At 35.3% G+C, this 12,775-nt stretch overlaps 1 protein-coding gene across 1 annotated transcript in view; it reads right to left on the reverse strand.

The window, feature by feature from the left end:
* The window catches only part of LOC112044983 (protein O-mannosyl-transferase TMTC2), a 160,435-nt gene extending 147,928 nt beyond the window's left edge, over nucleotides 1–12,507 (reverse strand). Inside the window, exons 1-2 of the mRNA XM_024081009.2 lie at nucleotides 12,208–12,507; nucleotides 4,258–4,384 (exon numbers count right to left, since the gene is read on the reverse strand). Of these exons, the coding sequence (XP_023936777.2) occupies nucleotides 4,258–4,346 (89 nt within the window). The 5' untranslated portion in view covers nucleotides 4,347–4,384; nucleotides 12,208–12,507. The remainder of the gene's footprint in view (nucleotides 1–4,257; nucleotides 4,385–12,207) is intronic.
* Between the last annotated feature and the right edge of the window lie 268 nt (nucleotides 12,508–12,775).

Raw genomic sequence — 12,775 nt, forward strand, 5'->3', positions numbered from 1 at the left:
GGCTCTACAGACATGAACCGCACAGACAAAATATTCTTTCCGCAAATACTGGCCGGGCGCGGCCCGTGTCTGTCAACGTCTGCGCGACCGCGTTACTATAGATATAAATACGTTAATAAACAATATACAGAAGAATATCATTTTGTCTGCCACGGCACGTGTCTGGCACACTAAATGTCTGTAGATATAAACGGGCCTAGCGTACTCTTTCCTCATCGTAATTTGAGAAATCATGCCTATGCCACATAACATGACATTGCTTTGTGGAAACCAAACTCAAGTAAACTTGAAGCAAAGTGTCTGGCAAAAACCAATAGCTTATAAAATAATATTTTGTATTATAATAATAAGTTATATTCTAAATCGTTTGTTTTCGTACTTGTTTATTGTGAACGAAATAAACGGTTTACAAGCAACCGGTAAAAACGTAATCAACATTTTCAGTTTTAGTAATATATTGTTGGCATTTTCATTTTTCGCGAAGCACGCTTCGCTTGTTCAGTACAATGCGAACCAAGCTGAAAACCTGGACCGAAATAGCGGCTCTAGCCACGTGTATGGAATAATCAAAATATTGGGATGCGAGGCATATAATCGTCATCAGTATGTACTAATACTGTTTAATCAACATGTATATTCGCAATGTCCAGTAATAAATAGCCGGATTAAAGTCTGCCAACGTAATTAAACTAAAATATTTGCATTGGAAAAAAAAAAAACAAAAGTTGACCACGACAAAAGATATAATAAAAAATAGCTAAAATACGAATATTTAAAAAAACGAAAAAAAAAATGTGATGAACACCTAATTGATGAATTACATTTTTTTGATGAAACTTTTAATTATGTATGCTGTAAATCATTATTTTCAAGCAAATATGAAATTAAATGAAAATATACTTTATTATTTTATTGTACACCACAAAGAACATACAATACAAAAAATTAATAAAAAAAAAGCACAATAGGCGGCCTTATCGCTAAAAAGCGATCTCTTCCAGGCAACCTAAACATGATTTTCATTATCGTTACTCGTTTTCATTCCCCAACTAAATAAAATGTTTGCAGTATATATACCTACAAATAAAGTACCTAATACCGATAGATGGACTTTATGTAAGACTTCGTGGCATATTTCAAAGCCGTTACACTAAACTGAAACTGAAATAGAAAAATAGCTAAAACTCGTATGCTTTTTGTCGAAATATCACTAGTTTCAAGCCCGTACGAGGTTTTTAGTCGTGAACTTGTTCATCAACTTGACGCAAAATAAACTAGTTTTTTATTCTTTTCAAGTTAGCCCTTGACTACAATCTCACCTGATGGTAAGTGATGATGCAATCTAAGATGGAAGCGGGCTAACTTGTTAGCAGGAGGATGAAATCCACACCCCTTTCGGTTTCTACACGACGTCGTACCGGAACGCTAAATCGCTTATCGGTACATTTTTGTCAGTAAGGTGGTAACTAACCACGACCAAAGCCTCCCACCAGCCAGACCTGGACCAATTAAGAAAACCTCAATCGGTCCAGCCGGGGATCGAACCCAGGACCTCCGTCTTGTAAGTCTACTGCGCATACCACTGCGCCACGGAGGCCGTCGAGATAATAATTAACTGACTCCAAAAAAAGGAGGAATGCATTAACTCAAACCGTTTAAATAATAAAGTTGTAGGATTTTCAAACGGTTCTTTCCCGTGTTCTTTCAGAAATGGCTTTAATATAATACGCCACTGGCTTGGCACCGCCTTCCAGTGATCAGAAGGTAAGCACATACGATGTCATTTTTCGCTTATTAGTTCATTTTTGTGATTTTGAAGTCGGTTGAATTTTTTTCTTAAAAACATTTTCTCATCACGTCTGGAAAGTTTAAACCCTAAAAAAATCTAATGGATATTAACCAAAAAGGTTGACTTTTCAACTAAGATCAATTAGTGTATTAAATTATTTTCTCAAAGGCTTTTAGTTCGTAAAATAAAACTACTATAATTATAGAGCAATATGAACAATAATATTTTAAGGTCACCAGCGTTTCAATAAGTGAAGTGTCTAACCTTTAACAAAACGAAAAAGCACGGACTATTTTAGGCGGCGCTGAAACGTTCGATGATATTGACTGGGTACTGAACAGCCCTAGAAAGGCAATTAATTACGTCCTACAGTGCTCGAGACTCCCTCGGGACTAAGATATTAATGGAATTTTCTTGAATACACCCAATTAGGTTATTATTTATAATGATCAATTTTACAAAGTCGTACTTTCATAATAATATTTGATGTTAGAAGTATTTCTATTTTTCTTCATAATCTTATTAAATGAATATTTATTTGCTAAAGCTTTTAATTGAAATAAATCTTTGATATCACGATAAACAAATCAAATTTAAAATAAATGCATATATAAATGAGAGACAGACATCTAAAGTCTTTTATTTTATGTTAGGATATAGCCTCCGAAACCACTGGACCGATATTAAAAATTCGTTCACCAATGGAAATCTACATTATGTTTGCCCTTGACTACGCTTGGTGGTACGTCTTTGCCGGTAGGGTGGTAACTAGCCACGGCTGAAGCCTCCCACCAGATACACCTGGACCAATTAAGAGAACCTCATTAGGCCCATCCGGGATCGAACCCAGGACCTCTGTCTTGTAAATCCACTGCGCATACCACTGCGCCACGGAGGCCGTCAAAACTTAATAATTGGTCAATCTATAATTACTGATTTTTTTTATTGGCAAACCTAGTTAGAGTGGCTAGCTGTGAGTGTGGATACTTTCAGATACTAATTGTCAACTCCATTGTTCATTTTTCGTTATTTGATCACGTTTTCGGAGCTCTTTCCTCCCAATCGATAACCTTGTTAACTGTAGTAATTAACGTAGCAAGGTACTAGAGGGCGTCGAAACTCATTGTCAGCCACTCCTGGATCAACTTTATTATAACGATGTTCTTCATGATAATTATATTTCACGTACAATACACGTCCTGTTGTTCGCAGGTATAATGAATTTGGCCACTCAACTCTTATGTAAGTCAGCTGAATATTGAAATCAAGTATTTTCGTCTCTATTATACTACTAGCAGACGCCCGCGACTTCGTCCGTGAGACCCTACCCTACCCTACTCTAACCCTACCCTACACTACTCTTACCCTAAGTATTACCCTTTCTTTAAGCTACTTCGCTACCAATTTTCTTCCGTTCTTGAGTTATTAATGGTGTAACTAACACGACTTTCTTTTTTATACACTTATACAGGTCTGAAAAAATTAGACTTTCATTACTCAAAACAACTTTTCAAAAATAAAATGCTTAAGTAATTTTTCAGCACATGGTATGATTAAATTGCACTGAAGGTAGGGATTTTTGTATTTTGTCAAAAATCAATACAACTTGAAAACCGTAAAATTTCGGCTAACATATATTGCGTTATTTTAGTAGGCCTTGATATCAGCTATAAAAGCTGTCTTGAAAAGTATGTCGTAATATTTACAGGACACTGGACACCCTATATATAGATATTATGAAATCGACTATATTTTTATTCTACGAGTACGTAACTCATTGTTTCAGCTAATTAAATGAAGTAGCGTTTATTTTTTATGTGCAATAAAGAATGTATCTATCTACATTATACTATAAGTGGGGTGTACAATGTAGCATATTACATTTTAATGCATGTTATGTTTAATTAGTCATAAGTTTTTTTTTTGTATACAACGTTGGCTTCCGAATAAATAAATAAATAAATAATTACTACAGTAAAATCTTTCTGAAAAAAAACTCACTTCTTACTGATGACGCAACCGTTCAAACCGTTTTTGTGTGAATTCCTCATGGAAACTCTTTGGATCTATAGTGGGAGGTGTCCTTCCAACTCAAGGGCAATATTAAAGATTTTACGGTACTTGCAACGTATTGGGCACAATTAGTATTGGTTTAATTCTCAGAGAGGTCATGGATTTCCCAGCTCATTTAAAATTTGGATGTTATTTTTTTCAAATTTGGATCTAGGCTATACTTCAGCCTTGGCTCATTACTGGCTAATCATATAGCCGAGCAATTTAACGATCTGGTTTGGTGATACGTAGTCAAAGATAGAATGTCTTAAAATTAAAAAAAAATTAAACGCCTCTTGAGATTTTTACCAAGGCTACTTTGGCTAGGCTAAAGTTAAGCCCTACTCTTTTATTCATGAAAACACTGCCCCGTACCTACATAAATCATCGATCCTGACATGCATTGCAAAAATTACCTGTCATCATAAACAAAGCCCGCATCCAGTGTGTTGTAGTACAGCAAAGCAGCCAGCAGAGAGCTGGCCGCCGTCACCCAGTGATCCATTGCGACGACGTCGGCTACATCGGTGATTCAACGGCTCCCTGTAAACAAAACAACTTTTTGTAACGTTGTTTCATCGATGAATAGAATATACTATGTCATTTGAGATAATATGTAGGATAGGACTACGGTATCCCATCGTTGGACTGGTGTTTATAGTAATAGTACTATGTGTGTTGTGAAATAAGCATTTCGAGTATTTGTTGAGCAAAGGGAAATATTGGTCTTTTAAAAAAAAAATTAATTAACAACTAATATTTAGATATTTTTATCAATTATTTCATTGCTTTTAAAAACCATTGGTTGAATAATTGCCATTTTTAATTGAATTAAGGAAAGAGAATCACGAACTTGTGTAATTTGTTTCGATTTTTGTAATACGTACACGGAGAGAGTACAGAGACTGTACGAAGACTGTACGATGACAACAGGTATCTACATGGGTACAATAAATACTTTTTTTTACATTATTCAATGTACAAAAATTACGCATAACATATACAGTTAAATTATTAAAAGTAAATGAGCTAATTTTTATTACCCAATACATTTGTTCCGCAAAAACTTGATAATATTAAGTAAGTATTTAAACAGAAAGTATTAAATATTAATTAAAATGACTATATATCAAGGCAACCTGTACCAATTCGTATTGATGCCAAAAAAACGTATAGCCGTCGTACATCTGAATTTCCGTAAATAAGTGATTCTAAAGTACGCATTCGGAACATTTTTCACGTCGTCACATCGAGCAGATTTATGTTCGCAGACTTCATTACTTTAAAGGCTTTTTTCAATTTAAAGATTTATGTATAATGAATGCGGTTTTAAAAGGAGGTGTACGTTCTTATTCGAACATTTTTCACGACGTCGCTCCTGTCGCCCCCTCGCCGTCTCAACTGGGACAAAAGTTATCACGTTAACAAGATTTATGTTCTGGCTGCATCCTGTTCGGCTCCCCGTCGATCACTTTAAAACTGTAATGTGTTCGAATTCAACTGGAGCCCGTTGTCGTTGCATTTTTGATGCGTTTTATATTTTTGTGGATTTCGGCCAGCTTTTATTTTTGCGGATTTTATTTTTGGTGTAAAACCGTATTGGAGTATTGGTATAATAAATTTAATACGTGGCCAAAACTTACATGATTTTTTTGATTTTCCGACTAGTTTGTTAAGAATGAAATTAAAAAATCAATAAACAACGTAAGCTATTTTACTGTAGTAGGATTTTTCTGTAAAATACCTTTTACCTAGAAATTTCACAATGAACATCCATTGTAAAATTTCTGCGTGCGGTAAGTTGAAAATTACAGCCGAAGCGATATTGCAGTTCGAGCCAAAGGCGAGAGCTATAGTAAGGAAGCAGAGCACACGTATGTCATACGACGTTTTACAACATATTTACGAGGAAACACACTTTGAACACACTTTCTGAAAACGAATTTGCATCTTTGCCCGTTTTCCATATGATGACATTTTGATACGCTTGTCATTTTTGCACAGATAACGAAGTGCGCACACCAGCGTTTTTTTTTAGAGAAATGCACCAAAATCAGCCAGTATTACTAATAAAGTAAATTAATATTTTTGTGTTTCTGATACAGATAAATGGTTAACATTAAATGGATTTTTACTATATTTTATCTCACAAAATTAATTTTATTCTTAAAATGTCGAGCACTTTTCTGACATAAAAACTCTTTTTTCAAAAAGTATCGTTCGTTTTTAGACGGATGACAAAGGTTTTATATTACATTACGACACATGTGCATTTTACTTTACATTACGGCACATGTGCGTAATGAGATACATTATATTTAATTGAAATTGGTAAAATAACCGATACGAGAAAATGTGTTATAAAAGGTCTTTTATTTATTAGAATATTGATAATTTGGAGAATATCAAAATTATTATGTAGAATATAAATTATATTTTAATTGTATTTTTTGTTGAACTCTAAGTACAAAATTAAAGCAGTTTTATAAACATACGAGTATCATCGAAACACCTTTATAAATCAAAATATTTTTTTAATAGATACGATGACAATATACAATGCTCTACCAAATAACTTTATTAATAAAAAAACAACAAGTTTATCATTCGAGCGTGTAAAAAGAAAACACCATCAAGATTGTTCTGCGAAGAAGTTAATCCGAACAAACGAGTAATATCTCCGTTACATTTGTTATGGCAGAATGATCCAATCGCGTAGAGCAAATAAAACGAAGTTCGTGAAGCGAAAATAGACAAAGAATCAGATACAGGTAAATAATCTCGCATGAGTTTGGCGGAGGAAGATTTCCCACGATTATATCCAAGGTTGGCTCCAACCCGAGCGAAAACAGACATGTTTACCCGAACGGGGTTGCTGAGAGTGCTTTCATATTATTAAGGGGAACTTGTGTTTGAGATCCGGAGTGACGTTGCATCAAACTTATATATTACATTATATGTAAATCTATACTAATATTATAAAGCTGAAGAGTTTGTTTGTTTGTTTGATTGATTGAACGCGCTAATCTCAGGAACTACTGGTCCGATTTGAAAAATTCTTTCAGTGTTAGATCATGTTATGATCGGATAGGTCATAAAATCGACCAACATCTACTTTTCATATTCTTAAATGATAATGGTGATACACTCCAAAACAACGTTAGTTGATAAATAAGATAAGTGGTTTTGAGTTTCTGGACAAAAAATTAAAAGAGCAATTGTTGAATTTCTAACCGTTTTTCAGCAGAACCTGCCTACCGAAGCGGTGGTAGAGTCGCTATCAACAGTAAAACATGACTTCTACACCGAAATAAACAAATTCAAAATTGTACGTTATAATCAGGCCGGTATTTCATACAATACAAAAATAAATATCAAACAGAAATAAAGCACACAAACGATCGTTCTTCCATTACGCAAAGCGAAAATGAAAATATCAAAAGCTAATAATCTGGAAAACAAAAATATAACAAAATTTTACGTCTCCAGTAATGGCAGCGAGCTCAGTTTCGAAGTGAAATCAGTAAATCAAGTATCAAAATCACAAATACATCGGCTTCGCGCGACTCTTTCACACAAGATTAGACCCCAATTCTTAGGTAAACGGCATTTCAGAGGCTATAAATTTCAATGGCTCGTTACTCCCGCGAGAACTCAGAAATTTATCGGAAATTAGTTCGAGAAACTCCAGCGGGGTGGAGATAAAGGTTGGATGTGGCCAGGCACATACATTTGTCAGTTACAATTTGAACCCGGGGCAACCTTGCAAAGCCTTTTGTGTAGCTCAAAAGAAAAGTTTCCAGCCTCAACGATTGTGATACAAAGGGTTGTTAGGTTCTTTAGTATTTAAGACAGTAATTGCACATACTATATGCTAGCAATGTATTTCATTTAAGAAGGTATTAATTTAGCTGTGATCTGAAATCCGATTTAGCTAGAGATAGATTATAAATGTTTATTTAAAATATGAATCCGATTTAATCCTGAATTCTCAGGAATCATTATCTAAGTGTAATTAAGTATTCACTCGTAACGTAAGTAACGTTAACGAAGTCTTTATGGTTTTCGCCCATTCAAAATTTTTGACGGTCTCCGTGGCGCAGTGGTATGCCCGGTGGATTTAAAAGACGGAGGTCCTGGGTTCGATCACCGGCTGTACCTATTGAGGATTTCTTAGTTGGCCTAGGTCTGGTTGGTAGGAGGCTTCAGCTGTGGCTAGTAATCGGCAAAGACGTACCGCCAACCGATTTAGCATTCCGGTACGATATCGTGTCGAAACCGAAAAGGGTGTGGATTTCATCCTATTCCTAGCTAATCCGCTTCCATCTTAGATTGCATCATCACTTACCATCAGGTGAAATTTTTGTCTAAGTTGTAAAGAACAAAAAAAAACGTTACATACAAGCTTAAACAAAACTACTCTTCTTTTTACAAGCTATTTCGTTCTAAAACAATTTGTATTCCTTTGAGCTACGACATACTTTTGACGCAATTCTTCTATAGACGCAAAACAAGTAATTAACTAAACAGCAATAACTAAATATACCATAACCTTGCGCCTTATCATTTTTGTGAGCGAGCAGACGTTTTCTTGAAAAATATCACATTACTTATCTCGAACGAGGCATCATTTGGTACTAGACATCCGAAATAAAGCTATCCTATCCGAATAATATATTTCTTCCACTGCGATATGTGTGTGCCAATTTTTGTAGAGATTCGCCGAGTACTTTAAGCGCTTTAGGATGAAATATTTTGATGCTTGTCTTAACCAGACGTTTTAATGTGTTCCACAGCCATTTAAAATTTTACAAAAAAAAAATGATAGTTCTGAAACACACAGTTATATAAACCCTACTCCCTACCCTACACCTACCCTAACCCAACCCAAACCTACCTCTACCCTACTCTTACCCATATTCTACCCTACACCTAACCTACCCCTTTTGTAAACAAAAGCGGACATTTTAATTTTATTACTAGATATAGGAGATATTTTGCATACATAGAGAATAGTTAGAGAAGTTTCAAATTTCAGTAAATAATGAACATTATAATATAATGCACTGAGGTTAAAAAACTCATTAAGTGTATAAAAGGTTCATTAATGAAACACACTATTGGATAGAAAACTATGTAGTAAATATATCATGTGGGTTGTGGCAATCGGCGGCTCATCAAACATGGCGTGGCGAATCCAATTGTACAAATGCCGTTCATTTCTATTGGCGTCGAATAATTGGCAAACATGCTATAAATCACCCAATGTTTGCCTTACTAATTTTGATAATGCAAGCATCCTATACCTAATTTAAACTAATATTATAAAGAGGTAAAGTATGCGGTGTTCAGTAGTAGGGGGGATCTACTAAACCGATTTTGTAAATTCTTTTTTAACACATTTGCTCGTAAATTATCGCTTATTTCACCGATTTCAGTATAGTAATATATGTCATTACGCACATGTGCCGTAATGTTATAATGTTTAATTTAAATTTTATTTATCTGTATCACACAAAAATATTAATTTAATTAAGTAATACTGGCTCTTTTTGGAGCATTTGTCTAAAAAAAACAAACGCTGGCGTGCGCACTTTATTATCTGTGCAAAAATGACAAGCGTATCAAAATGTCGTCATAAGGTAAACAGGCAAAGATGCTAATTAATTTTCAGAAAGTGTGTTCAAAGTGTGTTTCCTCGCAAATGTGTTATAAAACGTCGTATGACATACGTGCGCTTTGATAATTACAGCCTCTGTCTGTTTCCTTACTCTCTCGTTATATCATTTAGTACTCACCGGGTGCAATTTTACTAGGCAACCTATTTGCAATGTGTCATTGCGAAATTTATTTCTAGTCCCCAATAAATAACAATGAGGTTATATAATATTCCTCATGCCGGTTATCGTACTGTAAGTAATTCATGTGTGATGAACATCAAGTTGGATTTCAGATTTTTTGACTGTTATTCTACTACTGGTTAGAAGGCAGATCCTTCTGCGATTATATGAGTAGTGCAAGTATTTGATATTTTATTGAGAATTAGTTATACATAAATGTAAACGCCACATTAGTCCATTGGTTAGTGTATGTGGTTTCGGATCACAAGATCCTGGATCTTGGAATACTAGGTCATGCTATACTGATGCTGAGTTTTTCATTCTTCCAAGAAGTTTTCCGACAAAATTCTCAACTCGGAGTTGGGAAGTTGGTGGTGCTTACCAGATGCCTCGGAGAGCACGTAAAGCCGTGCCTGTTATTATAATTAATATCTGAGTAGTCGTTAATTATGTAAAAAATTAACATTATCTCTCATCACACCTACTAATTGGAACAACGTGGTGGGTCTAAGCTCCATATCCCCTCTCGTATAAGGAAGGAGGAATGATAATAATGAAGTATAATATTCGCAATAAAGTCATTAGTATGCGATATATACACGCGCGGTTCAACGTGCCGATTGTTGAATAAAATGTTTGATATAATTGCGGGCACGAGATCTTTAACTAGAACCACGGCCGAAGCCTCCCACCATGGATGGATCAATTAAAAAAAACTCAATCGGCTCAGCCGAGGATCGAACCCAAGACCTCTGTCTTATAAATCCACCGCACATAATACTGCGCCACGGAGACCATCGAAATGATGATAATGAAATATAATATTAGCAATAAAGTCATTAGTACGCGATCTAAATACTCTCGGTTCCACGTGCCGATCGTTAAATAAAATGTTCAATATCATTGGAGCCGTAACGCGGGCACGAGATCCTTAACTAGCCACAGCTGAAGCCTGCCACCATGGATGGATCAATTAAGAAAACCTCAATCGGTTCAGCCGGGGATCGAACCCAGGACCTCTGTCTTATAAATCCGCCGCGCATACCACCGCACCAAGGAGGCCATCGAAATGATGATGATGAAATATAATATTAGCAATAAAGTCATTAGTATGCGATCTAAATACTCTCGGTTCCACGTGCCGATCGTTAAATAAAATGTTCAATATCATTGGAGCCGTAACGCAGGCACGAGATCGTTGATAGGGTGACAACTGTGCCCGAAAATTCCGACAAGCTTCCAATATAAAAATGTGATAGGTAAATTCCATATCCAGTTTATAGGTACCATACCTATAAACTCCTCGTAAACCTGATCCAAAAGCTAAGGTGTATACGTTTCTTTATACATAAAAATAGCAGATGTCCCGCGGTTTTGCCCGCTTAGTTCTCGTTCCCGTGGGAAAACGGAGATAAACATTGGCGAATAAACTGGCAAATAACGTGAGTTTCTTTGTAAAAGAATTTTTAAAATCGGTTTAGTAGATCCAGAAATTACCCCCTACAACACACACGTTACCTTTTTTTAATTAAATCGTAAATATCTAAAGTATTCGGAAATTTGTAATAATATTAAATTAATTTACGAGTATATAATACTACGAGAATCTAGAGAGGTCGTCACTTGTTAAAAACTCATGACCCTACTTCATAAAACAGACATACTTCACTTATATAATTCCTGAGGCTTTATATCACGAAATTCAAAAATGAATCTACTGTCCAAATTACTACTAGTTTTAGTTATATCGGCTAGACGTTTATAAGTCAGTCAGTTAGGCAGTAATAAAATATTTACTCTATTTTGAAACTTCCATGTGATCATATTTATAACCCACATTAAAATAGCGAGCAAAATACAGAATTAAAACATTGCAAAAATATGAAAATTGCTACGAAATTCCTATGTAGACGTGCTACGAGCTACGCCAAAAAACGGACTGCATAGGTTTTGAAATTATGTCATAACAATATGAAAAGTTTGTGATTCCTAATAGAATATACAATCTGTAAACATAGCTGTATATACGATATAAATAATGCGTGAACACTTTAAAGGTTTCTATTTATATTACTCAACAACACTCTTATGAATTAATCATTAATGTTAAGTTAATCTGCTACGAAAGCTGCGTAGCTTCTAAGCGTCTACGAACACTACACAAATTGAACCGGCGAGACTTGTTTACAACTCAAGAATAACTTAGGCTAATATCGTTATACCGATAGATCTGACTTGATCAACGTAAGTATTTTTTCTTAATTTTGTACGAATTACTTCTTCCTGCAAATGAAATGTACATTTAAAATTTTCAATTTTCAAACCTATGTGTTAACCATAGCCGTAGGTATGTACTAGAATAGTATAAGATTTATATTGCAAGGGAACGAAAGGAAAGGACCCGAAGATAACATTTAATAATACGCCCGCTCTAAATATACGACGACCCTGGGGACCCTAACTGTCAACAATTTACGGTCGTCCAAAGTAAACACGTATATATTTAATAATGGTCATTAATTTTACCTTCCAGCTCTACAATCCCTCCTTTGTTCACTTCATTTGTTAATTCATTTTATTTGCACACTTAACGAGTGTTTCGGTGCCGGAAATTGGAAACTTTGTTCAAAAGTCCAGTAACGTATATCTAATAATATTTGTTTTTACGTGCGGGTCTGTAACATTAATCACATACGTCCGCGGGCCACTTAAACGGGCTTAACGCTGCGATCACTACAAAGGACAACGCGAATAAGACGACATCGGCTCCGTGAGGCCATAGTCGTATGGTCGAGACGGTCTCTGCTTACCGACTGACGTTGGTGTACACGACACATCTGCATTTAAGAAGCCGCTATCGTTATGCGACTAATCGATTGGTCGGAGCGAGTACAACTGTCTACCATCCCGCTTGTTTCTCTCTCGTTTCGCGCACGCGCATTGGTTGTTAATTCTCATTTAAAAGTGGCGGAAAGTAAATAAACTTGTACCAAATGTTTGTAAAGATACAAACAGTGGAAATCAACAATCAGTTTCGACCAGTCTTAAAGGATGTTTTTTAGATTTTTTTTTATTTAAGTGCGCGAAGTCTTGG

This window comes from Bicyclus anynana, chromosome 9, assembly GCF_947172395.1.
Source record: "Bicyclus anynana chromosome 9, ilBicAnyn1.1, whole genome shotgun sequence".
NCBI classification, from domain to species: domain Eukaryota; kingdom Metazoa; phylum Arthropoda; class Insecta; order Lepidoptera; family Nymphalidae; genus Bicyclus; species Bicyclus anynana.